General features: G+C 48.4%; 1 protein-coding gene across 4 annotated transcripts in view; it reads left to right on the top strand.

The window, feature by feature from the left end:
* Nucleotides 1-26,110, top strand: part of Plc21C (Phospholipase C at 21C) — a 571,303-nt gene that overhangs the window by 156,995 nt on the left and 388,198 nt on the right. For all 4 annotated transcript variants that reach the window (XM_075698222.1, XM_075698223.1, XM_075698225.1 and 1 more), the window contains exon 2: nucleotides 5,662-5,739. In XM_075698222.1, coding sequence (XP_075554337.1) covers nucleotides 5,662-5,739 — 78 coding nt within the window. The remainder of the gene's footprint in view (nucleotides 1-5,661; nucleotides 5,740-26,110) is intronic.

Here is a 26,110-nt window from a genome sequence, read left to right as displayed (position 1 = left end):
GGTGCCAGCCAATTTAATCTGAGCGCCAGCATTTTTAATCCCCGCGCCATTAATTTAATCCAGGCGCCACCACATTTAATCCCAGCGCCATCCGAATTAATCCGCGTGCCAACTCATTTAATCCTTGCGCCAACCATTTTAATCCAAGTGCCACACATTTTAATCCCAATGCCAGTCACTTTAATCTTGTTGGAAATTAATTGAGAAACGAATAATTATTGCAGAAGAGCTCGTAACAGGCTTCATGAATGCCGTATATTCATTGATGTGATAACTATATTGGCGTCAGCACTATATGAGCACAGTTTCCACGCTACCGGTGTTGTTATGGTTGCTTCAGAAACACTTACGTGTGCTATACCGCTCGCTCATTTCCTCCTTTTCAAGTCGCATTTCCGAGTGACAAGAGGCTCACATTGGTGAGGCAGAATCGTGACGGATATTACGCGACTTGGGTTGCGATCATGACATGCGATTTCCAACCCTATCGTCTTACATTTCGATCGACATTGTTCGCAAGGGTAAAAACTTGCTCACCATTACTTAGGCACTTGGCATAATTACTAAGAGATTCAATATAGCTCACTAGTCTTGTATTTTGCGTGCACTCTTATGCTTCCGTCATGCATACCAAATGAAATGCTTCTAAGAATATAACAGCTTATCCTTGAGCGACATGATTAGCTCACTTGTGACTGGCTCGACGCCACCGCCGTCGCACCTCTCCTAACCTGCCTACTAACATATCAAAGGAAATCGCTTTCAAAGCTCAAAAACATGCTCCCTATCAATGACTCAAGTGACGTGATCACTAGTGACTAGCGTGACGTCACCAGGCTTCTCACGCATGCACTCTCCTAATCTACCGGCATGCATATCAAACGAAGTGGCTTATAAAGGTTAATAACCGGCTCAATATCACCCAGCTAATGACGTGATCACTAGTGACTCCCATGACGTCATCATGGTTCTCACCCAACCATGCACTCTCGTAACCTGGCGACATGCATATCAAACGAAATTACTTTCGAAGAGCAACAACCTGGTCATTGTCACAACGTCGAATGAGGTGATCACTAGTGACTCACGTGACGTCACCACGGTTCTCACCCAAGCATGCACTCTCCTAACCTGCCGACATGCATATCGAACGAAATTACTTTTGAAGAGCAACAACCTGCTCATTATCACAAAGTAGAAGGAGGTGATCACTAGTGACTCACGTGACGTCACTACATTCGCACGGGAGCGTCAACTCCCCTTACCTGCCGGTACGTATATCAAAAGAAATGGTTTTTGTAAGGGTAGGTAACTGCTTACTATCGCTCATTTACATGACGTGATCACTAGTGACTTACAATGCGCTGTTACGAGGAACTCGCTCAAGATATCGTGTTAGAGAAGAGACGCATTGACACGCGCAAACCGTGTTATGATGGTGGCTCACATGACGTCACCATGAAGACTATTTAGCACGCACTCTTCATTAAGGGCTGCAATAATACAAAAATATTTTTAAAAGGCGAAATATGCTAATTGAGTCACACCTTTTTCTTACAAATGAACTGTTCATTATGGAGCGGTGGTTCTAATATTGCCAGAAACATTGTCATGTTACCGACCTCGAAAGAAAATATCCTTGTATAGGCTTAAACTTTGATGGTGGCCTTGCGTTAATCAAATATAAGTGGAAAATTGACGAATAGCTGAATCTCGGATGTGTGGGATTGAGTGCGCATTCTTTTCTACTAAAGCTCGAGGATGGACTGCAAGAAGTGCAACCGAAAAAACAGCGCCGTCATGTATTTTATGAGACATCTCACTCGGCACGAGATGTACAAAGATACGCTGAGACATTTTGAACGAAAGTATGTAATTTATTCGATGCGGTATTTAATTTCACAAGATACCAGGGCACTTCCTGAATGGGATTATAGAAACAAACCGAGAACAACTACCTGTCCCCCTCTCTAATCGCATCCTGAACAAAAGAAAAGTTGTGCCTATCAAATGCAGCGCAATCCACGCGTTGAACAAGTGCTATTGTGTGTTGTGCAGTATTTACAAGCAACGAACGCCTGTGTTCCTTTTGTGTGACTCCTTGTGGAGTCACCAGCACTGCGTCGCGCCGCTCACTGAGGTACTGTTTAACTTGACATTTAAACTTGGAGAAAACTTCCTCAACGGGATTAAAAAAAGGGCTGTATGGCGGCATGCGCTTGATGGAATGGTTCGAGCTGACCAGATTTGCCTGTTCTGCGCGATTCTGAGCGGGAGCGTTGTCGAACATGAAGACGGCCTCTGTATCCGGCTCCTCAGAGTCAACCTGGGCGGAAACGTCGGCGAGAAAGTCATTGAATACGATCCAATGGACTCTTTCCTCAATTCGCCAGTGCAGCACACCGTTTGCCGACATGCAGCCGATGATGTTGATGTTCGCGCCTTTCGTCTAAGTCGTCGTCTGGAGCGCTCTCGTGCCCTTTTTTGCGCGGCCGAATTTTCTTGAACACCATATATTGTAATTCGTTTCATCGACGTAAAAGCGGCAAACTCGGGGCCCATTGGTTTGTTACCATTGCGCATACTCTTTGCGCTTCTTCTTCACGGCGCAGCAGTTGCGGTCCACCGGCCTCTGGGTCGCTAATTTGATGGAGTATGTGTGTGCGTCGAGGAGGCGGTCAACAGAAATAGTGGTGATTGTGGGGCCAGGTATTTCTTTTTCAACGGTTCGCTTTATCTGTTTCAGCGTGAACGCTGGGTTCTCGTCGACAGTTCTTGTTACGACGGCGACAACTTCGGCACAAAACTTTCTGCTGGAGCCCCCCGTTTTCAGAGACACTTCACGGTCTGTCGCTGCAATCGACCTTACAGTTTTTAGATTTATGCCCAGCCTCTCGGCGAGTTGTCTCAAATCTCTGCCGCGCCTTGAGGCATCGACGATTCTTGATCGGTCGACATCAGACAGTTTGTTGTTTTTCCTTGGTGGCTTATTTTGATCCTTGAACGGAGGACCCCGCTTTCGCACGCGTGGTGACGTCACGCCAGTCACTAGTGATCACGTCACTTGAGTCATTGATAAGGAGCATGTTTTTGAGCTTTGAAAGCGATTTCCTTTGATATTTTAGTAGGCAGGTTAGGAGAGGTGCGACGGCGGTGGCGTCGAGCGATTCACAAGTGAGCTAATAATATCACTCAAGGATAAGCTATTACATTCCCGGAACCATTTCATTTGGTATGCGTGACGGAAGCATAAGAGTGCATGCAAAATACAAGTTTAGTGAGCTATATTGAATCGCTTAGTGATTATGCCAAGTGCCTGAGTAATGGTGAGCAAGTTTTTACCCTTGCGAACAATGTCGATCGATATGCAAGACGATAGGGAAGGAAATCGCATGTCATGATCGCAACCCAAGTCGCGTAATATCCGTTCCGATTCTGCCTCACTTATGTGAGTCTCTTGTCACTCGGAAATGAGCGAGCGGTCTAACACACGGAAGTGTTCCTGAAGAAACCATGACAACACCGGTAGCGTGGAAACTGTGCTGCTATAGTGCTGACGCCAATATAATGATCACATCGGTGAATATACGGCATTCATGACGCCTGTTACGAGCTCTTCTGCAAGAATTATTCGTTTCTCAATCAATTTACAACACGATTAAATTGACTGGCTTTGAGATTAAAATGCGTGGCACTTGGATTAAAATGGCTGGCGCAAGGATTAAATGAGTTGGCACGCGGATTAATTCGGATGGCGCTGGGATTAAATGTGGTGGCGCCTGGATTAAATTATTGGCACTGGGATTAAAAATGCTGGCGCTCAGATTAAATTGGCTGGCACCTGGATTATTTTCAATGGCGTTTGGATTAAACTGAGCGGGAAAACCTGTAGTTTATTGATTTATAGGATAGGGCGATTAAGGATTTCTGGGGGCTCGTGGAAAACCGTTTTGGCAGAAATAATAAACAGAAAAAGACTCGGGCACATTTGGAATCCTTGAGGAGACTCGCAAGAAGAAGCTGCCTTCGTTAGTTTCACTTCTGGAACGCGACAGCAGGGGCCGGCGTAACACCCATGGCAGCGTCTGTCTCTGCATTCTAAACACTCTCCGAGGAGTGTGTCACCAAGCAAGTTTCGAGAACCAGTTCCTCTCCCGCAACGACCCGAATGCAAGAGTGTAACGCGAACTCGATGACGTCGCACTCGGGCTACAAGTGCCGCTGTACGAGTTGAGGAGGACGTTGGGATGAAAACTTGGAGGTTTATTTACATTATTTACAGTGAGAGTTAATTAACAGTCTTAAAGTCATTACGGGCCGGCAGCAACTCGGACGCTGCGGCTCGTGGCAAGAAGCTCGAAAGAGATGAATGAAGGAATGCTCTCTTGCTGCTTCCGGTCTGTGTCTTTTAAGCCCTTCGGTGTCTCGAAGACACGTCACGTTCGGCCAATGGGAGAACCCGCTCAGGTGACACCATTTTCGGCCAATCGGCGAGCCCGCTCAGCTGTCGTCATTTTCGGCCAATGGTAGGCGCCCGTGCGATGGTGTCACACCCGGCGGAGAGGGTCGCTGCTTGGTCCCCAAGTGTCCGAGGGCTTACTTCTCCCTGCGGTCTTGCCTTGCTGACTTGCAATGCGCCGTCACAATAGGCGGATGGAGGCGACGCTGCCAGGGTTTCATGGTGCATGACACCCGTCTTGCCTCTTGGACCCAAGTTACCTGGAACAGTGCCAGGCTCTCGCTTCACTTTCGGGAAGAGTCAAGCAGTGAATAGCTGCACCTGCGGCACACGAGGTGGGGGCCGCCAAGTTGTTTGCACGTGCCGCGCCTCGGGAATGTGGTATCCGTGCTTCTACGCTTCATAATTAGCTGTGGCGCGATTCGATGTGGTCTGGTGAACTCGAAGTAGGCTCAGGCAACGGTTCCGTATCTAACACCGCCGTCCCGAGCGTCATCTGCCCGGGACGCGCTTCCTTAGTCACAAAATCAACACAGGCGCTCTTTGCTCTTGGCAAATGATATCCGGCTTTTGTCGCCAATTAAAAGTAAGCATCAGTAAGAACATGCCAAGCCACCGACTTGAGGCAAACGTTAAAACGATCGAGTGGCTCCATTTCGAGTAAGGGCACAAACCTTCTTTATCAGATGTTGCTCGGTGGTTATTGTTGGATTCTAAAAATGCTTTTGTATTCTCTGGTAATTGTGACTGATGTTTTAGAACGCCAACGTCAGTCCTTCACGCGACTTGTCCTTGTGTTCACTACCTGTGTGCATTGGGCGGATGATGTAAAGTTTCTTAGTTTTGTTAACTTATTTTCTTATTCCTTTTAACCTACTGATTCTACGCTTCCATGCCAAAATTTTCATAGCGAATACAGATATATGCTTGGTCGCATTTCTGTCTTCGTGGAATTGTAAAAGAAAAAGTACACATTAACATAAATTCTGCATTATTGAGCTGTACGTGACTTCTGTTATCCACGACGTCAAACATAGTGCTGCAAAAAGCGTACAGCGGCTTGTTACGAGACAAGAAATGCAGTCTCAATATTAGGGCGGCGGTGACATCAGGAGTTATACGCGGGGCCATGTGCGCATGCGTGGGAATGGGATGCGTCCGCAGCAGCACCGGAGAGCTTGACCAGCGGGTTTCTTTTGCAGGACTCCGCGCTGGGCACGCCAGTAACGCTTCGAGTGGACAAGAATGGATTCTTCCTTTACTGGACGGATCAGAACAAGGTCAGTCTCACTTGTTGTCTTCGTATGGTGCGTCTGCCATTGACACTCGTTAAGTAGGCACACTTTTGAGAACGCTGATCGAAAGCTCAGAATCAGATTCAAGCGTTATGTTACCTTCTATGCAATTTAGTTCTAGCGCCCCGAAACTACGCAGTGTGCATTAGTTCCGGAACCTTAAATCCTTGCCGTAGTGGAACTTTGCGGGTAAACTTCGACCGCTTGGAAGTTGTGCGCACATAAGCCTGTTTACTCTCCTTCTTTTCTTGTAAAGCAGGCGCTTCAGTGCCTGCAGAATAGTTGCACTGCTTTGGAAACTGGCCGATTCGCGAGTGTCGCGCTACGTTCTAATAACGATCACGAGACTGAATCCGACTCTACGGGGCACTAGGGTTACTGTATGTGCTACCGCAGGTAGCAGAGTTGCGCGTCTGTTTTATCACGCCGCTGGCGCCTCTATTGGCAGAACGTCATCACGTGGTAGCCAAACAACCGTGCATTGCGGAGAAGCAGATGTTCGGGCCAATTTTTGTATTTCCCGATGCCGCCGCTGCAGCTAACTGGATTCACACAAGTTGTCGCCAGTCAAATTCAAATCCAATCCGGCCGATCTTGCCGTTCGCTGTTCACGTGCGTGCTAGCTGCGTAGCAACAACGCAACGTGCGCAGCGCATCTCACGTTTGTTTCGTCGGCCTGCCTCGTTACACCTTACTGCAGTAATTGTTTTTCTTCCTTTGTAAAACTATTGTGAAGGGTGTTCAGGTAAAGACACCTGAACAAACAAATTTTCAGTCAGCTGCCTATTGCGTCAAGTGTGTATGAGATGAAATTGCTTGACTAACAGCTACGTGCTTTCTTGGGCTGTGCTAAAAAATTCACAGCTGGAATATTAAAAGCTACTGCAAGTCCGGATTTTTTTTTAAAGTAATGGAAGCACGTAGAGTTATACAGGAGATTTAGCTGGAATTACCAGTTTTCTGCATGTGATGCACCACACTGCTTTCACCGAAGTGTCGTAAAAAATCCAGCTCACATTTTCATGATTATGCACTGCTTGGGTTGTTTCTGAATATTTATTTATTTATTCAAAAGCACCTTACAGGCCCTATGGCAGGGCATAAAGTAAGGGGGGCATATTAAACAGTAAAATGTATAAAAAGTACAAATTGCCAACAGGAACAGTGCTATAAGAAAATTACCGTCTTACACAATATTGAAGGCACTAGGAATACAAAGCAATATATGAAGGCACACGGACACTTGTTACTGTTAACAGAGCAAGGAATACCGTTTATGAAAATGATATACAACATGGCAAGAATGCACGATAACATACACTAGATTGGTCACTCGTTAACGGTATTAAATGGGAAAAGCATGAGTAACTGAGAGCGGAACGTGTCGGGATTAGATATGGAGGCTATGTTATCAGGGAGGTCGTTCCAGAGACGGATGGCACGTGGTAGTGCCGATGAATTAAATGCATTTGTTTTACCGTATATGCGCATGAAACTGAACTGATTATGTAATCTGCGTGAAAAAGAGTGGGGTATTTGTAGTTGCAACCGGGTTCGTTTATTAGTGTAAATATATTTGTGAATTAAGCACAGAAGAGCGATGTTGCGGCGGATATCTAATGGCGGCAACAGTAGGTCTAGTTTAATTTGTGTAATGCTCGAGTTTATACTGTAGTTACGGGATATGAAACGGGCTGCTCTTTTTTGTATTATTTCCGTCATATTTATTAGGTAATTTTGATGAGGGGACCAAATTGGGGAGGCGAATTCTAACTGTGGCAAAATTAATGTTTGGAAAGCGAGTTTTCGAATGTTTGGCGGGGCATTTCGCAAATTCCGTCGTAGATAGCCAAGAGAACGTGATCCTTTGGCGCATGTAGAAGTGATGTGTGGGGCCCATGAAAGATTCTCTGTAAGAACAACTCCAAGGCACTTATACGATGAAGTGTGGGAAAGCATAGTGTTATTAAGATGATACGAAAATTTAGAATTCACGCATTTTCGGCTGAAGCACATCACCTCGCACTTTGTAAAGTTTAGTGTCATGAGCCATTTGTTACACCAGTTAGCGATAAGGTTAAGATCTGCTTGAAGTTTCAAGTGATCGTCAGTCGTGTGAATAGGACGGTAGATTATGCAGTCATCGGCAAAAAGGCGCATGCAGGAAGTAATCTGGGTGGGCAAGTCGTTAATGTAGATTAAGAAGAGTAAGGGGCCGAGGACGCTGCCTTGTGGCACACCAGAGCTAACAGAAGAAGGCGGGGAAGAGAAATTGTTAACAACAGTAAACTGTTCTCGAAAAGAAAGAAAATTACGAATCCAGGATAATGTTAAAGAGTCAAGTCGTAGGGCAGATAATTTAGAAATTAGGCGACAGTGGGGCACTCGGTCAAAAGCTTTAGAAAAGTCAAGAAAGATACAGTCAGTTTGAAGGTTGCAGTCCATGTTAAAGTGCAAGTCAGTCGTTAGTTCGAACAATTGCGTGTCACAAGAAAATCCCTTCCTAAAACCATGCTGATTAGAAAAAAAGAAATTGTGAGCTTCTAGGTGGCTGTAGACGTGGGAAGTAATTATGTGCTCGAGCATTTTGCAACATATGCAGGTTAAAGATATGGGCCGATAGTTGTCAGGTGTATGAACATCTCCAGATTTGTGAATTGGTATTATTTTTCCTATTAACCAATCGGTGGGTAACTTTCCAGATGCTAGAGATTGTTGAAAAATATGACATAAGATCTTGCTTGAGGCAGCGATGGTGTTCTTTAAAATCCTAGAATTAATGTTGTCAATACCGGCGGAAGTAGATATTTTGAGGTTACTAATGAGTAATTTAACGCCTTCAACAGTGATGTCGATTGGTTCCATGTATGCGGCATCAAGTTCAGGAAAAGTTGGAACATTGGAAAGGTCCTCCTGAGTGAAAACAGATGAAAAAAACGTCTTGAATACGGTGGGGCAATCGGCGCTAGAAATAGGTATGTTTTCTGTTCCGTGCAAAGTTATAGTGTTAGTATCTCTTGTCGGAGATATGGTTTGCCAAAATTTTTTAGGATTGGAAGTAAGCAGCGATGGTAGGTCTTGAGAGTAATATTTATCTTTGGCGGAAGATATCGCTGAGCAGTAATTGTTTAAACTGTCATACAGGAGATTTAGCTGGAATTACCAGTTTTCTGCATGTGATGCACCACACTGCTTTCACCGAAGTGTCGTAAAAAAGCCAGCTCACATTTTCATGATTATGCACTGCTTGGGTTGTTTCTGAATATGAAATAGGTTACTACTAAGTAAATATATTTAATCTACTACAGCTTATGTGAAGCAGGATGCAAGAGGAATGAATGTCGTCATTTAACATACGGTAAGGGCCTAACTGTGTTTTGAATTATTCCTTATAATGTAGCTATGTCAATCCTGTGAGAAAAACTTTCGCTACACTCCCACAGAAGGCTACTTTTGGAATCCCTGCTGTGAAAACGCACATAATGAAATCACACTTGCAGGTGTAGCTGATATGCATTGCTTGCTGGTAGATGGATATGTTCCTACACAAGATCTAATGGGGTACCAGAGTTGAAATATCAATGGTTGGTCATTGATTGACCTGTAATATTTTAGACTGGCTACATGTCGAGAGCTATGGCACATAAGCAAGTATGGGCCTCATTATATTTAGTACAGTTCCCTTTGTGAAAGAGCACCACTTGATAAAGCTCACTACATAAAAATATTTGCACGCACATACACTAGTGTTTTTGTTTTTTTCTCTGAAATTCGCATTGTTATTTTATTGCCAAAAAAGAGGCAGTTGCGGCTCGGTGCTTTTTGTTACTGTTTGCATGCTAAAAGAGCACTGCACTGCTCTTAGTAGCGTATTTATCTCTGTTGCAACAAAACCCGAGTGCCAAGCAGTATTCAAGCGAATGAAAGTTATTAACGTATCTGATTGTTCACCTCAATTACTAACGTTTGTCCAGTTTTTAATACGCTATGTTATTTCGAACCTTATACTACTTTGTGAAGTAGCTTTTTCGCACAAAACTTTTTGTAGCATTTCCGGAATCTATAAAATAGCATCACCATATTCCCTAAGTATATTCGGTGCGATCTAATCGTTACCGTTGCGGTTCACGAATGCTGCATCTGATCGGCGTATATAGAATACAGAATCTATTCTAGATACGCGAGTGCCCATGCGTTATTAGGGCGGAGAAAGTGCACATGGGAATGCAAGTCCAAAAAACAACTAATATAGGCGCTGCATCTGACGCCGCGCGCTAAAAAAGGGCAGCGCCTTTTTCTTCACAATCTAATCCAGTCAGCTGTTTCGATGCGCTTTGTTTACGATTAGGCGGAAAAGCGGTGCACAGTGATGCAAAAGCGCCCACGGTCGATCGACGATACGCTAGGCATGTCGCCTGCAAAAACGGAGTGCGGCTTCGCCGCATAGACTTGGTTGCTTCTCAGGCAAGATGGCGGACCTACGCGCAACTCTGCTACCTACGGTAGCATATACAGTAACTCTACGGGGCACCGTGCACGAGCGACGCCCTCCGCACGGGCTGCGCCCTTTCTTGGCTTCACCCCGGACAGCGCGCTTTCATCGAGGTTTCATTGCACTGCTTTGGAAACTGGCCGATTCGCGAATGTCGCGCTACGTTCTAACAGTCCTTCCATGTTTTTCTGATCACGAAACTCCGCCGTCACGCTATGGGAGAGGTTCATATGCTGCCCAAAGGTGCCGCGACGCGGCGCCACTGTGCCACAGAGGGCATCGTTCGCGTACCGAAACGCGCGCGCAGTGCGAGGCAAGCTGAGTGATCGGGTGCGTTATGTGCATGTGCTGCGCTATTTTTCGAGTGCTGGGCTGTTTGGTTGAAGTGGCGGGGTGGGACAACGATGCCGAACACGTGTTGCGTGCCTGGGTGCCGTTCCGGCTACAAGGGCACGACCGAAAAGGTGTCGTTGTTCTGTTTACCTAATAACAAGGAGCAGCGCGAGAAATGGAAGCGGGCCATACCGCGGCAGGAAAGTGGCGGTTTTAATTTCGAATCGAAGTATACGCGTGTGTGCACGATAACACTTTGACGCCTCGGACATCGTCACTGCGTACAATTTCAACATCAACGGCGACGACGTGTCCCTGGAGCGTGAGAAGCCGACGCTGAAGACTAACGCCGTTTCAAAGATGCTTTTAACAAACTTCTTGCATTGTGAATGGTGGACCATTTATGACCGGACGCCTCTGTACAATCTGTATTTCGCTCCGCTTGTTTTACATGATAAATAAATGATCGTGCTTGTATTTTGTTTTTGCACCAACACGTTTTATTTCTTTTCTTAATCGAATTATGAAGTTTTTTTTTTCATTTTTCGACCATGATAAGAATATCAGGACCGGTGATTGCAACATTTTAACACATTGTAAATAGTTGCGAATTAAGAACCAAAATACCTAGTCTCGTCGTTTCTGCGTCGAAACCACGAGCAGCGTGAATAAGTGCTGGGCTTACTGACGCTTCTAAACGACTGCTTGCTAAGGCAATTGCCTAATTACAGCTAGTTTCAACTGAACCTAACACTTCAGGTTCGCCTTAATCCGTTGTTAAAAGCCGCACCGAAGACATTTAGTAGCGAAGTTCGTCTTGCATTATCTTATTCAGAAATGGCATCGCTTTGCAAGAAATCTTAAGCGCATGGAGCAGCTCAGTTCGTTTTTCTTTGTCATGAAGTATTCTACGGTAGCAGCCCTTTGCAATAGCAATTTCATTCTTTTGATCTCGTTATCAGATACTGCCCACAGAGTCCTTCTCTGCCACAGTTTAACAGAAACTGAACAGCTGTGCTCGGCGAACAATCTGGCGCTATGCGCAACGGAGAATTGGCGCTACTCATCTGGTGATAAGTGGGACCACTGGCGTTTTGTTGCGAATGCGCGGTGTTTAATTTAAGGCAAATATTAAAAAGCGGAGCCCACCGAAGCGTTGAGGCGAACGGCGATGATGAAGAAATCCGGACCGAGACCGCCCGGCCGTGTACAGCGGACGCACTTCGACGGGGGCGAAATGCAAAACACCCGTTTCATTGAATTTAGGCGCATTTTAAAGGATCCCAGGTGATCAAAACTAATCCCGAGTCCCCCACTACGGCGTGCCTCATAATCGTATCGCGGTTCTGGCTCTTAAAATTCCAGTTCTTTCTTTTTTTTCGGTCTGAGACCACCGCAAGCTCCATGATATGAGCGGCCTTTTTTTTTTTTTTTCGTCCCGTGCGCTCATATCATCGCAGAAGACACGCTCAGGCAGTAATTTAATTATATTCAATGTTAAAAATAGTTACGTCAAACTAAAGCGATGGTTGAGGAAGTTGAGAAAGCTAGAATACCGAGGCTGCCCCACACACAACCACAGCGGCAGCGGCGTTCGCATGCCCTCTCATGCACGGTTGCGCCTCTAGCGGCGGGCGCTGGCGCTATATGAAACTGAGGCGGCAGTTTCGTGACCAGAAAAAACATGGAAGGACTCTGGTTCTAATAACGATGACGAGACTGAATCCGCCTCTACGGGGCACCGTCCACGAGCGACGCCCTCCGCACGGGCTGCGCCCATTTCTTGGCTTCACCCCGGACAGCTCACTTTCATCGAGGTTTCATTGCACTGCTTTGGAAGCTGGCCGATTCGCGAATGTCGCGCTACGTTCCAATAACGATGACGAGACTGAATCCGCCTCTACGGGGCACCGTGCACGAGCGACGCCCTCCGCACGGGCTGCGCCCATTTCTTGGCTTCACCCCGGACAGCGCGCTTTCATCGAGGTTTCATTGCACTGCTTTGGAAACTGGCCGATTCGCGAATGTCGCGCTACGTTCTAATAACGATGATGAGACTGAATCCGCCTCTACGGGGCACCGTGCACGAGCGACGCCCTCCGCACGGGCTGCGCCCATTTCTTGGCTTCACCCCGGGCAGCTCACTTTCATCGAGGTTTCATTGCACTGCTTTGGAAACTGGCCGATTCGCGAATGTCTCGCTACGTTCTAATAACGATGACGAGACTGAATCCGCCTCTACGGGGCACCGTGCACGAGCGACGCCCTCCGCACGGGCTGCGCCCATTTCTTGGCTTTACCCCGGACAGCTCACTTTCATCGAGGTTTCATTGCACTGCTTTGGAAACTGGCCGATTCGCGAATGTCGCGCTACGTTCTAATAACGATGACGAGACTGAATCCGCCTCTACGGGGCACCGTGCACGAGCGACGCCCTCCGCATGGGCTGCGCCCTTTCTTGGCTTCACCCCGGACAGCTCACTTTCATCGAGGTTTCATTGCACTGCTTTGGAAACTGGCCGATTCGCAAATGTCGCGCTACGTTCTAATAACGATGACGAGACTGAATCCGCCTCTACGGGGCACCGTGCACGAGCGACTCCCTCCGCACGGGCTGCGCCCATTTCTTGGCTTCACCCCGGACAGCTCACTTTCATCGAGGTTTCATTGCACTGCTTTGGAAACTGGCCGATTCGCGAATGTCGCGCTACGTTCTAATAACGATGACGAGGCTGAATCCGCCTCTACGGGGCACCGTGCACGAGCGATGCCCTCCGCACGGGCTGCGCCCATTTCTTGGCTTCACCCCGGGCAGCTCACTTTCATCGAGGTTTCATTGCACTGCTTTGGAAACTGGCCGATTCGCGAATGTCGCGCTACGTTCTAATAACGATGACGAGACTGAATCCGCCTCTACGGGGCACCGTGCACGAGCGACGCCCTCCGCACGGGCTGCGCCCATTTCTTGGCTTCACCCCGGACAGCTCACTTTCATCGAGGTTTCATTGCACTGCTTTGGAAAGTGGCCGATTCGCGAATGTCGCGCTACGTTCTAATAACGATGACGAGACTGAATCCGCCTCTACGGGGCACCGTGCACGAGCGACTCCCTCCGCACGGGCTGCGCCCATTTCTTGGCTTCACCCCGGACAGCTCACTTTCATCGAGGTTTCATTGCACTGCTTTGGAAACTGGCCGATTCGCGAATGTCGCGCTACGTTCCAATAACGATGACGAGACTGAATCCGCCTCTACGGGGCACCGTGCACGAGCGACGCCCTCCGCACGGGCTGCGCCCATTTCTTGGCTTCACCCTGGACAGCTCACTTTCATCGAGGTTTCATTGCACTGCTTTGGAAACTGGCCGATTCGCGAATGTCGCGCTACGTTCTAATAACGATGACGAGACTGAATCCGCCTCTACGGGGCACCGTGCACGAGCGACGCCCTCCGCACGGGCTGCGCCCATTTCTTAGCTTCACCCCGGGCAGCGCACTTTCATCGAGGTCTCGGCTTCCTAACGACGAGAGGAATTCAGAGACACCGACCAGAAGTACGTACGACGACGAGTGACCTTTTTAGCCAACTTTCACCCGCGACCACGCCGGACGCGTCGTTAGGCCTGCCGCGCCGTTGACCGCGCCCGCGCGCCATAGTTCACCAGGAAGCTCGCCGCAGAGGGCATCCCCGTTCCTCGGGAAGTGATTGGTTGACTGAAGGTTTGTTCGATTCAGAGAAAGGTGCACAGCACCTCAAACGAAAAAGTGCAGGGGGTGCCGGGCTGCACCCACTCGCTGCAAGGTTAAAGGGTGCAGTGCACCACGGCGGCACCTTGCCTTGCACCCCGTTCAATCGAGCACGGGGGTGCAGGGTGCACCTCGGGGAATCGAGGGTCTTGGTGCAGTGCACCGTGAATAGGTGCAGAAGGTGCTGAGAATCTTGGCTGAATCGAATAGACCTTAAAGTTAAGGAGCTCCGGGTAGCGCGTGGAACAGCGGCCGTGCCCGTTTCCCACGGAGACAAAGAGGGACCGGATCGAAATCAACAAAGGCGTCGGGTGTACCTGCAAGGAAGGCGGCAGCTGAACTTGGGCAGTGAGGACGCTTACTAGGAGAACGCGAGGATGTCGACTCCTGTGTAGCTTTCTAAAGAACGCTGTAACGGGATATGCCAAGCTCCTGTGGGCGGCGAAGGTAAGCGTCTCGTTCAGCATCCGACGTAGAAGTGGCGAAAGCGACGGATGAGGACACCAGACGTGCACACTGTGGCGCCTGCGACAGCTACGCTATTGAGAACGGCGCCGTGTAAACAGGCAGGGAGAGAGACGCAAGAGCGGCATGCTTACATTTAGTTTCATACTGACATTATGCCGCGTGGCAACCCAAGCGAAAAAAAAAAACTCCTTGTTCGTGCTGCTCTTGCGCCTTTCATAGTGCAATCCACTTTGGAGGTGTCATCATCTGGCTTTAAAGCGATTCCAAAGACAGTGCAGCATCTCAGCTCTCACGAGGGAATAATTCAGGAAACTGGCTCGAGGGAAGCACGCCTGCTTGGGGGGCATTTAAGGCAGAGGTCCGCCCCGCCATTGGTCACGAATTTCATCGTAGCAATTTAGGCGGACTTGGCCCACTTTGGAGCTAACTCGAGGCTCGTTCAGCATGCCCGTGCACTCTCAGTGGCGAAGGAAGTGCGACTCTGCAGACTCAGTCGCACAGACTGGCAGTTATCGTCGCTGTTCTTTTTCGTGCCTGTTTACTGCGTTGTGTTAAGAACGGCCAGCTGCATGCAGTACAAGTTTTGCCACCCAGTTGCGACTATGGCAGCAACATTCTGGGAGCGTCGCCGCACACCTCTAGCCATGGCGTGACTAAGTCGACTGTGTGTGAACAACAATACATGCGTCCTCGACTCTCCGTCATTGGAGCCGAGTTTGACGAAGTCGCCATTGTAACTAAACGGGCTCGGCGGACCAACTATTGTTACTGAGCCGCGGGAACTTCTACTGACACCCCTTCCCACGCGCCGACCAAGACACCGGACAATGGGCTGCCGGCGGGCGCGCTGCAGCTCGGGGAATAAATGCCCCTACGGTGCCTCGTTCTCCCCTACGGTGCCTCCTTCTCCCCTATGGTGCCTCGTTCCCCCCTATGGTGCCTGGTCAACTCACCTATAGTGCTTCGATGGCCGTTTCCGTTCACCTGGGTATCAAAGGAGGACCGAGTGTTTAAAAACCGCTGTTGTGCGGCTGCTCAGGATTCTCTCTCAAGCAGTCATGTTAGACTGATGTACTTTCTCAAACAGTCATGTTAGACTGATATAAATGCTGTAAATAAACCCATATACCTCGTTCTCGATGAGAAGCAGTCCTTCCCTTCATCAACATTCTCAGCGTGGATAAGTTGGACGACGGCATGGGCCAGCTACCTTCTAATTCATGCCCGACTCCAACCTTGACAACGGATCACGAGCGATGGGATTGAGCCCCCAATCCTGACAGTTGTCGTTAATCATGAGCCAGCTAGCCCTGTCATTCTCTTGCGCGAGAGTTTTCGACAAGCTTGGCCTTGCAAACAGTTGGCCCAGCAACTGCCGCTCCACAGTGTTAGAGCTCGACTTGTATTCGGCTACGCGATGCTGCGACAGTGCACAGAGCTGGATCCGGACGAGTTGGTTGCAAAACGCCGTGCGATTAGGACGCCGGCAGAAAAACGCACACACACAAGAACAGAAAAAAGAAAGCACGCAGCAAACCCTGACTTTTGATTTGAGTCCGCAGGAACGTGCGCTGCTCCTTGGGCAGCCGCTGCGTCAGCACTCGAGGAGCTCAGTAGTGTTTCAGGGGGCACCAAATCAAGTTGCTCTTCTGGAATGCCAAGAACGATTACTGTTAGTGCAGGCGCTTGTGCAGCTAGAGAAGAGGTCATCTTCAAATTGTCAACTAAAACGAAAAGCAGCGAGTGCAACGCACACACAAGAGGCAAGGAGAACACGGGATGAATTCGGGAAAAAACAACCGACTTTTGTCGCTGACATGAACCGACAAGGTCTCACCAAGTGCTCCCGCCAGCGCAGAGCGACCCTACAACCACCACATGTTACGCATGCCAACACTCCAACTTACTATCACATTCCTGGCTCTAGATGCGAACACTCCTTTTTTATTTAAGGCGAGTGACAGTACATTGATGCATATGTCATTGTGCTTCTTGAAGAGGAAGGCCTCAAAAATTTCTCTGGCAATTCGCGTTTTGCGCCGGCCGAAGAATTTCGAGAAGATGGCGATTACGATTTCTTGGCCTCTGAAATGGGCTGGTGACACTCACCTAGCGTGCTTGAGTTAATCAGGTACGGTGCTTCTCATTCTATAGCATTTTTGTACGCATTTCTTTAATATTTTCTTCTGCGAAACTTCTTTATCCAGCTCGTACCGCTCCCCATACCTACAACGCATCCGGTCGTATCAAGCTATTCCCTGCTTTTTTTTTTCACCAATACTCCAAAGGTCTCTTACTTTTTTCGACTGCTGACCGGTTGATGCTTCCGTCCATATTAAATGCAAGCGCATCTGGAAGGTGTGCGCAGCGTACTGATCTCGCTGGCTGGAATTCCCTCGCTTTCCATTAGCACGTGCTCGGTGGTCTCCGGATTTTTTATACGGCATACGCATGCCTCATGTAATAGCGAAGGTTTGCTGCGGTAGTATGTATTTGTCCTGAGGCAACCAGCTCGATCGCAAAAAACTTCCCTTCCTGTTATCGTACAGATTTTCCTTTCTAATTTTCTTTTTCTCATTCCTGTAAATCTCCACGGTATTTTTCGCTTCCATTATTCGCTGTCTCTGTTTCTCTCACTTTTTTTTCTGATTGCTCCTGGTCGTCTATCTACACTTTCAATTACGCTGTACTTTGCTGCCGGCTTTCTGGACCTCTTCCTCCTCTCCGCGTCCACGCTTCTCAGGTGCAGATGATTGTGCACATTAAACCCCATTTATGTTGGTCCGTGTTCCTGAGTCTTTCTTCAAACCTAACCTTGATGTGGTCCTCTCACTTCAAAAAAAGGCCCAACCCATGTCACCCTGTGCTGCCTCATTCATGCTCTTACCGTGAGCTCCCAAAGCCAATCCGCCTACCGATCTCTGCTTAATATCCAACCCTGACAACATGTCCGGTTTGAAGCACAGAGCGGCATTTGCAAACGATAGCGCTGGCAGCATTACTCCTTTCCAGATTTCACGCACTGCCAGAATATAATATCAAAATGAGAAAGGCAAGAGCTAAAGCACTCTTGCAGGAAATAGAGCAGCAGAATCAACTGGCAGCTATAGTTGATGCTGCCTGGGTGAAAAGTAAAAAAGTATATACGGCCATTGTATCAAATTATCAAAAGAAGGTGCAAGACGCTACCTCTATTTTTACCAAGGACCCCATGGTAGCGGAACAAGCGGTAATTTGTCTAGCCACCAGGAGTAATATGTGGACGTGCATATGCAGTCATTCGAAATCCGCTATAAAGTGTTTTGATAAAGGCTACGTAGCTGGAGTTGCAGCTAAACTTTTTGAAAACATTGGGATTATGAGAACAGAAATCCGAAGGTTTCCTGTGCATGTGGGGAAAGTGGACGAGACTCGGGTAAACTTCAGTGAGGTCGCTCATGACTTGGGGGGGGGGCATGTAAACTTGCTAACCGTGACAGTCACAACCGAGCCGGGGAATCTAGAGATCATTTAATAACTTACAATGATATTACCAAACATTACTATTTAGAACGCAGAGAATTCCCATTGCCACATTCAAAACTGAACAGGGCTCAGGCAGTCTCACTGCGCTTATTGCAAGCAAGTGCATATCCCATGCCGTACCACATTAACAAAATATATCCAGAAAGGGAGATTAAGATGGACTGCAACGATTGTAATTAAAAATTAAATTATGGGGTTTTACGTGCCAAAACCACTTTCTGATTATGAGGCACGCCATAGTGGAGGACTCCGGAAATTTCGACCACCTGGGGATCTTTAATGTGCACCTAAATGTAAGTACACGGGTGTTTTCGCATTTCGCCTCCATCGAAATGCGGCCGCCATGGCCGGGATTCGATCCCGCGACCTCGTGCTCAGCACCCCAACACTACAGCCACTGAGCAACCACGGCGGGTACAATTGTAATGGCATCATTGGAATCAGACACATGCTGCAGGGTGTCCCGCGACTCGCCCCAACCTCGTTGAAGAATAGACAATGTGGAAAAAAAAAGGATTCAAAGCCCATTGTTTTGAGACGAACTAAGGGCCGCCCAGAGAGCCAATGATGTCGCTGAAGGGCTTGGCCTGACAGTACCAGTGTGGGAGCTTATAAAGTTGAGCCTCCGGACCTCATTTCAATAAAAGTTTTCACACACACACCACCTTAAACTTATTGTGGCCCCACAGTGCTCTGCGTTTCATTATTGCAGCATTCCACTTCCCTTTTATTTTCAATTTCTCTTGGTGCATGCTTGAGTAAGTTTTTTTCTTGGTATGGATGGACCGATGTTATGAGGGTCCACTTTGCAACAGGATCGTGGGAAGCCCTCAGTGTGGGACTCTGAGGGCTTCTGATATACTCGCTGAGATATAGAACAAAACTGGACGACATGTATGACATAGTCATGACATGACAACTAAAGAATAGGAAAATTCACTGTTAATGCCAAAAGTAATGACACGCAAAATACCTAAAAATTAGAATAAAATGCTAACATTGGTTTATTGACAGCCATACCAAAAAAGACAAACTTATTTACCTGCACAAAAGTATATGAAATGCGTGACATGTTTATTACTACTGAACAAAGTGACAACCACATGGCAGTACAAAATTAAAATTGTACTAAAGACAGAAATACAAATTATCACACCATTTTGCACTTGACAACTTGAGTAACGGTGGCAAGGGGGACCCAAAGGTAGTCAGTTTTTGCAGCAGCACATAGAAAACATTCGCTGAAAGGCCTATTCCTGAATGAAAGGCCAGGTGAAATAAGCCAACACTACTTTTCTTTCACCATGAATGCAATGCTTAGCAGCAAAATTACGTCACTTAAAGAGAGTGGCCTGTCCGGAGCCAGGGATTCTTGGCACCCTCTGCTGCGTCGCAGGTCTGACCGCCGCCGTGGTCATTTGCTTCGCAGCAGCTGGGGACTGAGGGCCGGGGTTTGATTGTTGTATTCATATAGGAAGTTGTGGCCAAGTACTGCACCAGGGTGGCCAATCCTGCTGTGAGGGAGTGCGTTACCGGTTCTGGTCACCGGGATCAGGCCACGCTCCAGGCCTGTTTATGCAATTTTATCACACGTGGATTTTTTTAATCCGGTGGAAAATTGCGCGGCACCGGGATTCAAACCACGGACCTCTTGCACACGAGGCGGCTGTTCAACCTCTACGCCACCATTGCAATCCGGGCAGGCCACCTGGCAACGTTTAACTCTAGAACGTTATCTAGTGAGGCGACTCTAGCAGTGCTATTGGAGGAATTAGAGGGCAGTAAATGGGATATAATAGGGCTCAGTGAAGTTAGGAGGCCACAAGGAGCATATACAGTGCTAAAATGCGGGCACGTCCTGTGCTACCCGGGCTTAGCGGAGAGACGAGAACTAGGAGTCGGATTCCTGATTAATAAGAATATAGCTGGTAACATGCAGGAATTCTGTAGCATCAACGAGAGGGTGGGAGGTCATGTTGTGAAACATAATAAGAGGTACAAAGTGAAGGTTGTACAGGTCTACGCCCCTACATCCAGTCATGACCAGGAAGTTGAAAGCTTCTATGAAGACGTGGAATCAGCGATGGGTAGAGTGAAAACAAAATACACTATACTGATGGGTGACTTCAATGCCAAGGTAGGCATGAAGCAGGCTGGAGACAAGGCAGTGGGGGAATATGGCATAGGCACTAGGAATAGCAGGCGAGAGTTATTAGTAGACTTTGTGGAACAGAATAATATGCGGATAATGAATACCTTCTTCCGCAAGCGGGATAGCCGAAAGTGGACGCGGAGGAGCCCGAACGGCAAGACTAGAAATGAAATAGACTTCATACTTTGTGCTAACCCTGGCATCATACAAGATGTGGACGTGCTCAGGAAGGCGCGCTGCATTGACCGTAGAATGGGAAGAACTCGAATTAGCCTAGGTCTAAGGAGGGAACGGAAGAAACTGGTACATAAGAAGCTGATCAATGAGTTAGCGGTAAGAGTGCAAATAGAGGAATTCCAGATCAAGGTACAGAACAGGTATTCGGCTTTAACTCAGAAAGAGGACCTTAGTGTTGAAGCAATGAGTGACAATCTTGTGGGCATCATTAAGGAGTGTACAATAGAAGTCGGTGGTAACTCCGTTAGACAGGATACCAGTAAGCTATCGCAGGAGATGAAAGATCTGATCAAGAAACGCCAATGTATGAAAGCCTCTAACCCTACAGCTAGAATGGAACTGGCAGAACTTTCGAAGTTAATCAACAAGCGTAAGACAGCTGACATAAGGAAGCATAATATGGATAGAACTGAATGTGCTCTCAGGAACCGAAGAAGCCTAAAAGCGGTGAAGAAGAAGCTAGAAACTGGCAAGAATCAGATGTATGCGTTAAGAGACAAAGCCGGCAATATCATTACTAATATGGATGAGATAGTTCAAGTGGCTGAGGAGTTCTATAGAGATTTATGCAGTACCAGTGGCACCCACGACGATAATGGAAGAGAGGATAGTCTAGAGGAATACAAAATCCCACAGGTAATGCCGGAAGAAGTAAAGAAAGCCTTGGGAGCTATGCAAAGGGGGACGGCAGCTGGGGAAGATCAGGTAACACCATATTTGTTGAAGGATGGTGGGCAGATTGTTCTAGAGAAACTGGCCACCCTCTATACGCAATGCCTCATGACCTCGAGCGTACCGGAATCTTGGAAGAACGCTAACGTAATCATAATCCATAAGAAAGGGTACGGTAAAGACTTGAAAAATTATAGACCTATCAGCTTACTGTCAGTTGCCTGCAAACTATTTACTGAGGTAATCGCAAATGGAATGAGGAACACATTAGACTTCAGTCAAGCGAAGGACCAGGCAGGATTCCGTAAAGGCTCCTCAACAATAGACCATATTCACACTATCAATCAGGTGATAGAGAAATGTGTGCAGTATAACCAACCCTTATATATAGCTTTCATTGATTACGAGAAAGCGTTTGTTTCTGTCGAAACCTCAGCAGTCATGGAGCGATTACGGAATCAGGGTGTAGACGTGCCGTATGTAAAATACTGAAAGATATTTATAGCGGCTCCACAGCCACCGTAGTCCTCCATAAAGAAAGCAACATAATCCCAATAAAGAAAGGTGTCAGGCAGGGAGATTCGATCTCTCCAATGCTATTCACAGCGTGTTTACAGGAGGTATTCAGAGACCTGGATTGGGAAGAATTGGGGATAAACGTTAATGGAGAATACCTTAGTAACGTGCGATTCGCTGATGATATTGACACGAGTACTTGTCTTTATCGGGCGACACGTTTTGCCGCCTAAGAAATGTTATCGCACAGCACGGGACGCGCCTGCATGTATACGAAGTTTCTGGAAAGTTATCGATGCTTATATCCGCTGTCTGTTGTCGCCGAACCTTGTGTTATCTGATTTCATCGCTTGACGCGAATGGGGTGGAACTTTGTAGAAGGCATGTTGGTCCCAACGATTAGTCTGGAACATTCGATGACTGCTGTATAAAAGCCGACGCGCTTGACCCGCTGATCAGATTTTCAACGATCGCCGAGCGTGTTCACTGCTATCGTTGTGCTATAAGTGTAGCGTGTTTAGTGGCACAGTTTCGCCCAATAAAAGTTAGTTTTGTCGGTCACAGTATTGCTACTGTGTTATTCAACGTCACCACCGCGTGACATCTGGTGGAGGTGCTTTACGTTCATGTACCGGGCGCCCCCGACAAGCCATATTTGAAGCCTGGACCGCAAAGACAACACCAGCGCTGTCCCAGAACATCGAGCAAGCCGCCGGCTACAGCAGCTGCCCCCGGAACGCGGAATTCTACCAGAGACGACCAAGAAGATTGTCAGAGAAGTTCGTCCAGAGACGACCAAGAAGACAGCCCCAATGGCAGCCGGAGCAGCCCCAATAGTTCTGCAGCAGCCCAGGGAGCCACCGACGTTCCGCAGTTCCACATTTGAGGACCCGGAAAGCTGGCTGGAGACGTATGAGAAGGTCGCTACGTTTAACAGTTGGGACAGCGACGACAAGCTGAGGCATGTCTATTTCGCATTGGAAGACGCCGCCAGGACCTGGTTCGAGAATCGAGAAGCCACCTTAAAGACGTGGGACCTGTTCCGAAGCGACTTCTTGCAAACGTTTACAAGCGTCGTGCGAAAAGAGCGAGCCCAAGCTCTACTAGAAACCAGAGTGCAGCTGCCAAACGAGACGATCGCGACCTTCACGGAGGAAATGGCCTGTCTTTTCCGGCACGCTGACCCGGAAATGTCGGGAAAAAAAGTTCGCTTCCTGATGCGGGGCGTCAAGCAAGAACTTTTCGCCGGCCTTATTCGTAAGCCGCCGAACACCGTAGCTGACTTTTCTGTACAGGCATCGACGATCGAGAAAAGTCTGGAGATGCGCGCCCAGCAATATAACCACCAGGGGCTCACGCCGCAGTACGCCATCAAAGGACTGGATTCCGACGACCTTCAAGAGACCATCAGGGCCATTGTGCACGAAGAACTGCGCAAGGTCCTGCCTTCATCGCAGCCTCACGTGGCCTCGATCACCGACATTGTGAAAGATGAGGTTCATTGATCGCTTAGAGTTCCTGAGGTGCAACCTCAGTTACCATAGCCCCAGCCACGAGCGATGACCTACGCCGCCGTCGCACACCGTCGAGGTCCCCTCCACGACCGCGCCACGGCCCTGCAACGCTGCAATTCCGTCGTCCGTCGCCAAGACCCAACTGCAACGCCATACTCTGCTCGCCGCCTGCAATGTTCCAGCGCATCATGAACACGGTGTTAGCAGGATTGATGTGGCAGACCTGTCTTGTTTACATGGATGACGTCGTCGTCTTCGTTGAAAATTTCGACGATCACCTTAGGCGGCTTACGACAGTACTAGAGGCCATCAAGTCATCAGGGCTCACTCTGAAGCCAGAAAAGTGCCGCTTCGCTTACGATGAGCTTCTGTTCCTAGGCCACGTCATCAGCAAGTCTGGAGTCTTCCCCGACGCGCAGAAGACAGCTGCCATTGCAAAATTGCCGCAGCCAACCGACAAGAAGGCAGTGCGCAGATCCCTTGGCATGTGTGCCTACTATAGGCGTTTTGTCAAGGACTTTTCACGCATCGCGGAGCCGCTAACACATCTAACCAAATGTGATGTCGAGTTCAAGTGGGAAACGTCGCAGGCCAAGGCATTTCAAGAACTGAAACGACGCATGCAGTCGCCGCCGATACTTGCACACTTCGACGAGGACGCGGATACCGAAATCGACACTGACGCCAGTAGCCTAGGCCTCGGTGCCGTCCTAGTCCAGATGAAAGAAGGACTTGAACGGGTGATATCGTATGCTAGCCGGTCGTTGTGAAAAGCGGAAAGCAATTATTGTACGACTGAAAAGGAATGCCTCGCCATCGTTTGGGCTACAGTAAAATTTCGCCCGTACCTATATGGCAGGCCATTCAAAGTCGTCAGCGACCATCACGCTTCGTGTTGGCTAGCGAATTTGAATTATGGGGTTTTACGTGCCAAAACCACTTTCTGATTATGAGGCACGCCGTAGTGGAGGACTCCGGAAATTTCGACCGCCTGGGGTTCTTTAACGTGCACTTAAATCTAAGTACACGGGCGTTTTCGCATTTCGCCCCCATGGCTAGCGAATTTAAAGGATCCTTCAGGACGGCTTGCGCGATGGAGTGTAAGACTGCAAGAATATGATATCACTGTAACCTATAAGTCTGGACGAAAACACTCTGATGCTGATTGCCTATCACGCGCCCCCATTGACTCGCCGCCGCAAGATGACGAAGATGACGACGCCTTCCTTGGCATTTTAAGCGCAGAAGACTTCGGTGAACAGCAGCGAGCAGACCCGGAGTTAAAAACTCATCGAGTATTTGGAAGGGCACACCGACGTTGTCCCTAGGGCATTTAAGCGAGGATTAGCTTCGTTCTCGCTTCAAAACAACCCACTCGTAAAGAAGAACTTCTCACCAGAGCGCGCCAACTACCTTCTTGTTGTCCCGTCAGGACTGCGCCCAGAAGTATTGCACACCCTACATGACGATCCGACCGCTGGACACCTCGGATTTTCCCGGACACTATCGAGTATACAGGGAAGGTATTATTGGCCGCGCCTTACCGCCGACGTTGCCCGTTATGTCAGAACATGCCGAGACTGTCAGCAACACAAGACACCACCGACAAGGCCAGCTGGATTACAACAGCCAATCGAGCCTCCTTGCTGACCATTCCAGCAGATCGGGATGGACTTGTTGGGACCCTTTCCGACGTCAACAACCGGAAATAAGTGGATCGTCGTGGCGACGGACTACCTCACCCGCTTTGCTGAAACTAAAGTTCTACCAAAAGGCAGCACAGCCAAAGTGGCGAAATTTTTCGTGGAGAACATCCTGCTGCGACATGGTGCCCCAGAAGTCCTCATCACCGACAGAGGAACGGCTTTTACAGCAGAGCTCACTCAAGCCATTCTGCAGTACAGCCAGACAAGTCACAGGAGGACAACTGCCTACCATCCGCAGACGAATGGACCATCCGCAGACGAATGGTCTCACGGAGCGCCTGAACAAGACCCTCGCCGACATGCTAGCAATGTACGTCGACATCGAGCACAAGACGTGGGATGCGGTCCTGCCGTATGTAACCTTCGCTTACAACACGGCGGTGCAAGAAACAACACAGATCACGCCGTTCAAGTTGGTTTACGGCAGGAACCCGAGGACGACGCTCGACGCCATGCTGCCACACGCCACTGACGAAGAGAATCTTGACCGTCGCTACCTATCTCCAGCGCGCCGAAGAAGCCCGACAGCTCGCCCGCCTATGGATCAAAAACCAGCAGCGTACCGACAGCCTCTGACGACGCTTCGTCGAGTACCAGCCCGGCGACCGTGTTTGGGTATGGACCCCGATATGCCGACGAGGACTGAGTGAGAAACTATAGCGACGCTATTTCGGACCCTACAAGGTCATCCGACGTATTGGCGCACTGGACTATGAGGTCGTGCCAGACGGCATTTCGCATTCACAGCGGCGCCGCGCATGACCTGAAGTGGTTCACGTGGTGCGTCTTAAACCGTTTTACGGACGCTAACGAACTTTCCCTATTTTGTTGTTTTCTTTGATACGAGTGCTTATTTATTACTTTCGTTTGTTTGCAGCATTGGGTCGATGCTTTTAAGAGGGGGGTATTGACACGTGTACTTGTCTTTATCAGGCGACAAATTTTGCCGCCTAACAAATGTTATCGCACAGCGCGGGACGCGCCTGCATGTATCC

Source organism: Dermacentor variabilis, chromosome 7 (assembly GCF_050947875.1).
Source record: "Dermacentor variabilis isolate Ectoservices chromosome 7, ASM5094787v1, whole genome shotgun sequence".
NCBI lineage: Eukaryota > Metazoa > Arthropoda > Arachnida > Ixodida > Ixodidae > Dermacentor > Dermacentor variabilis.
This window is presented reverse-complemented; position numbering and strand designations above follow the sequence as displayed.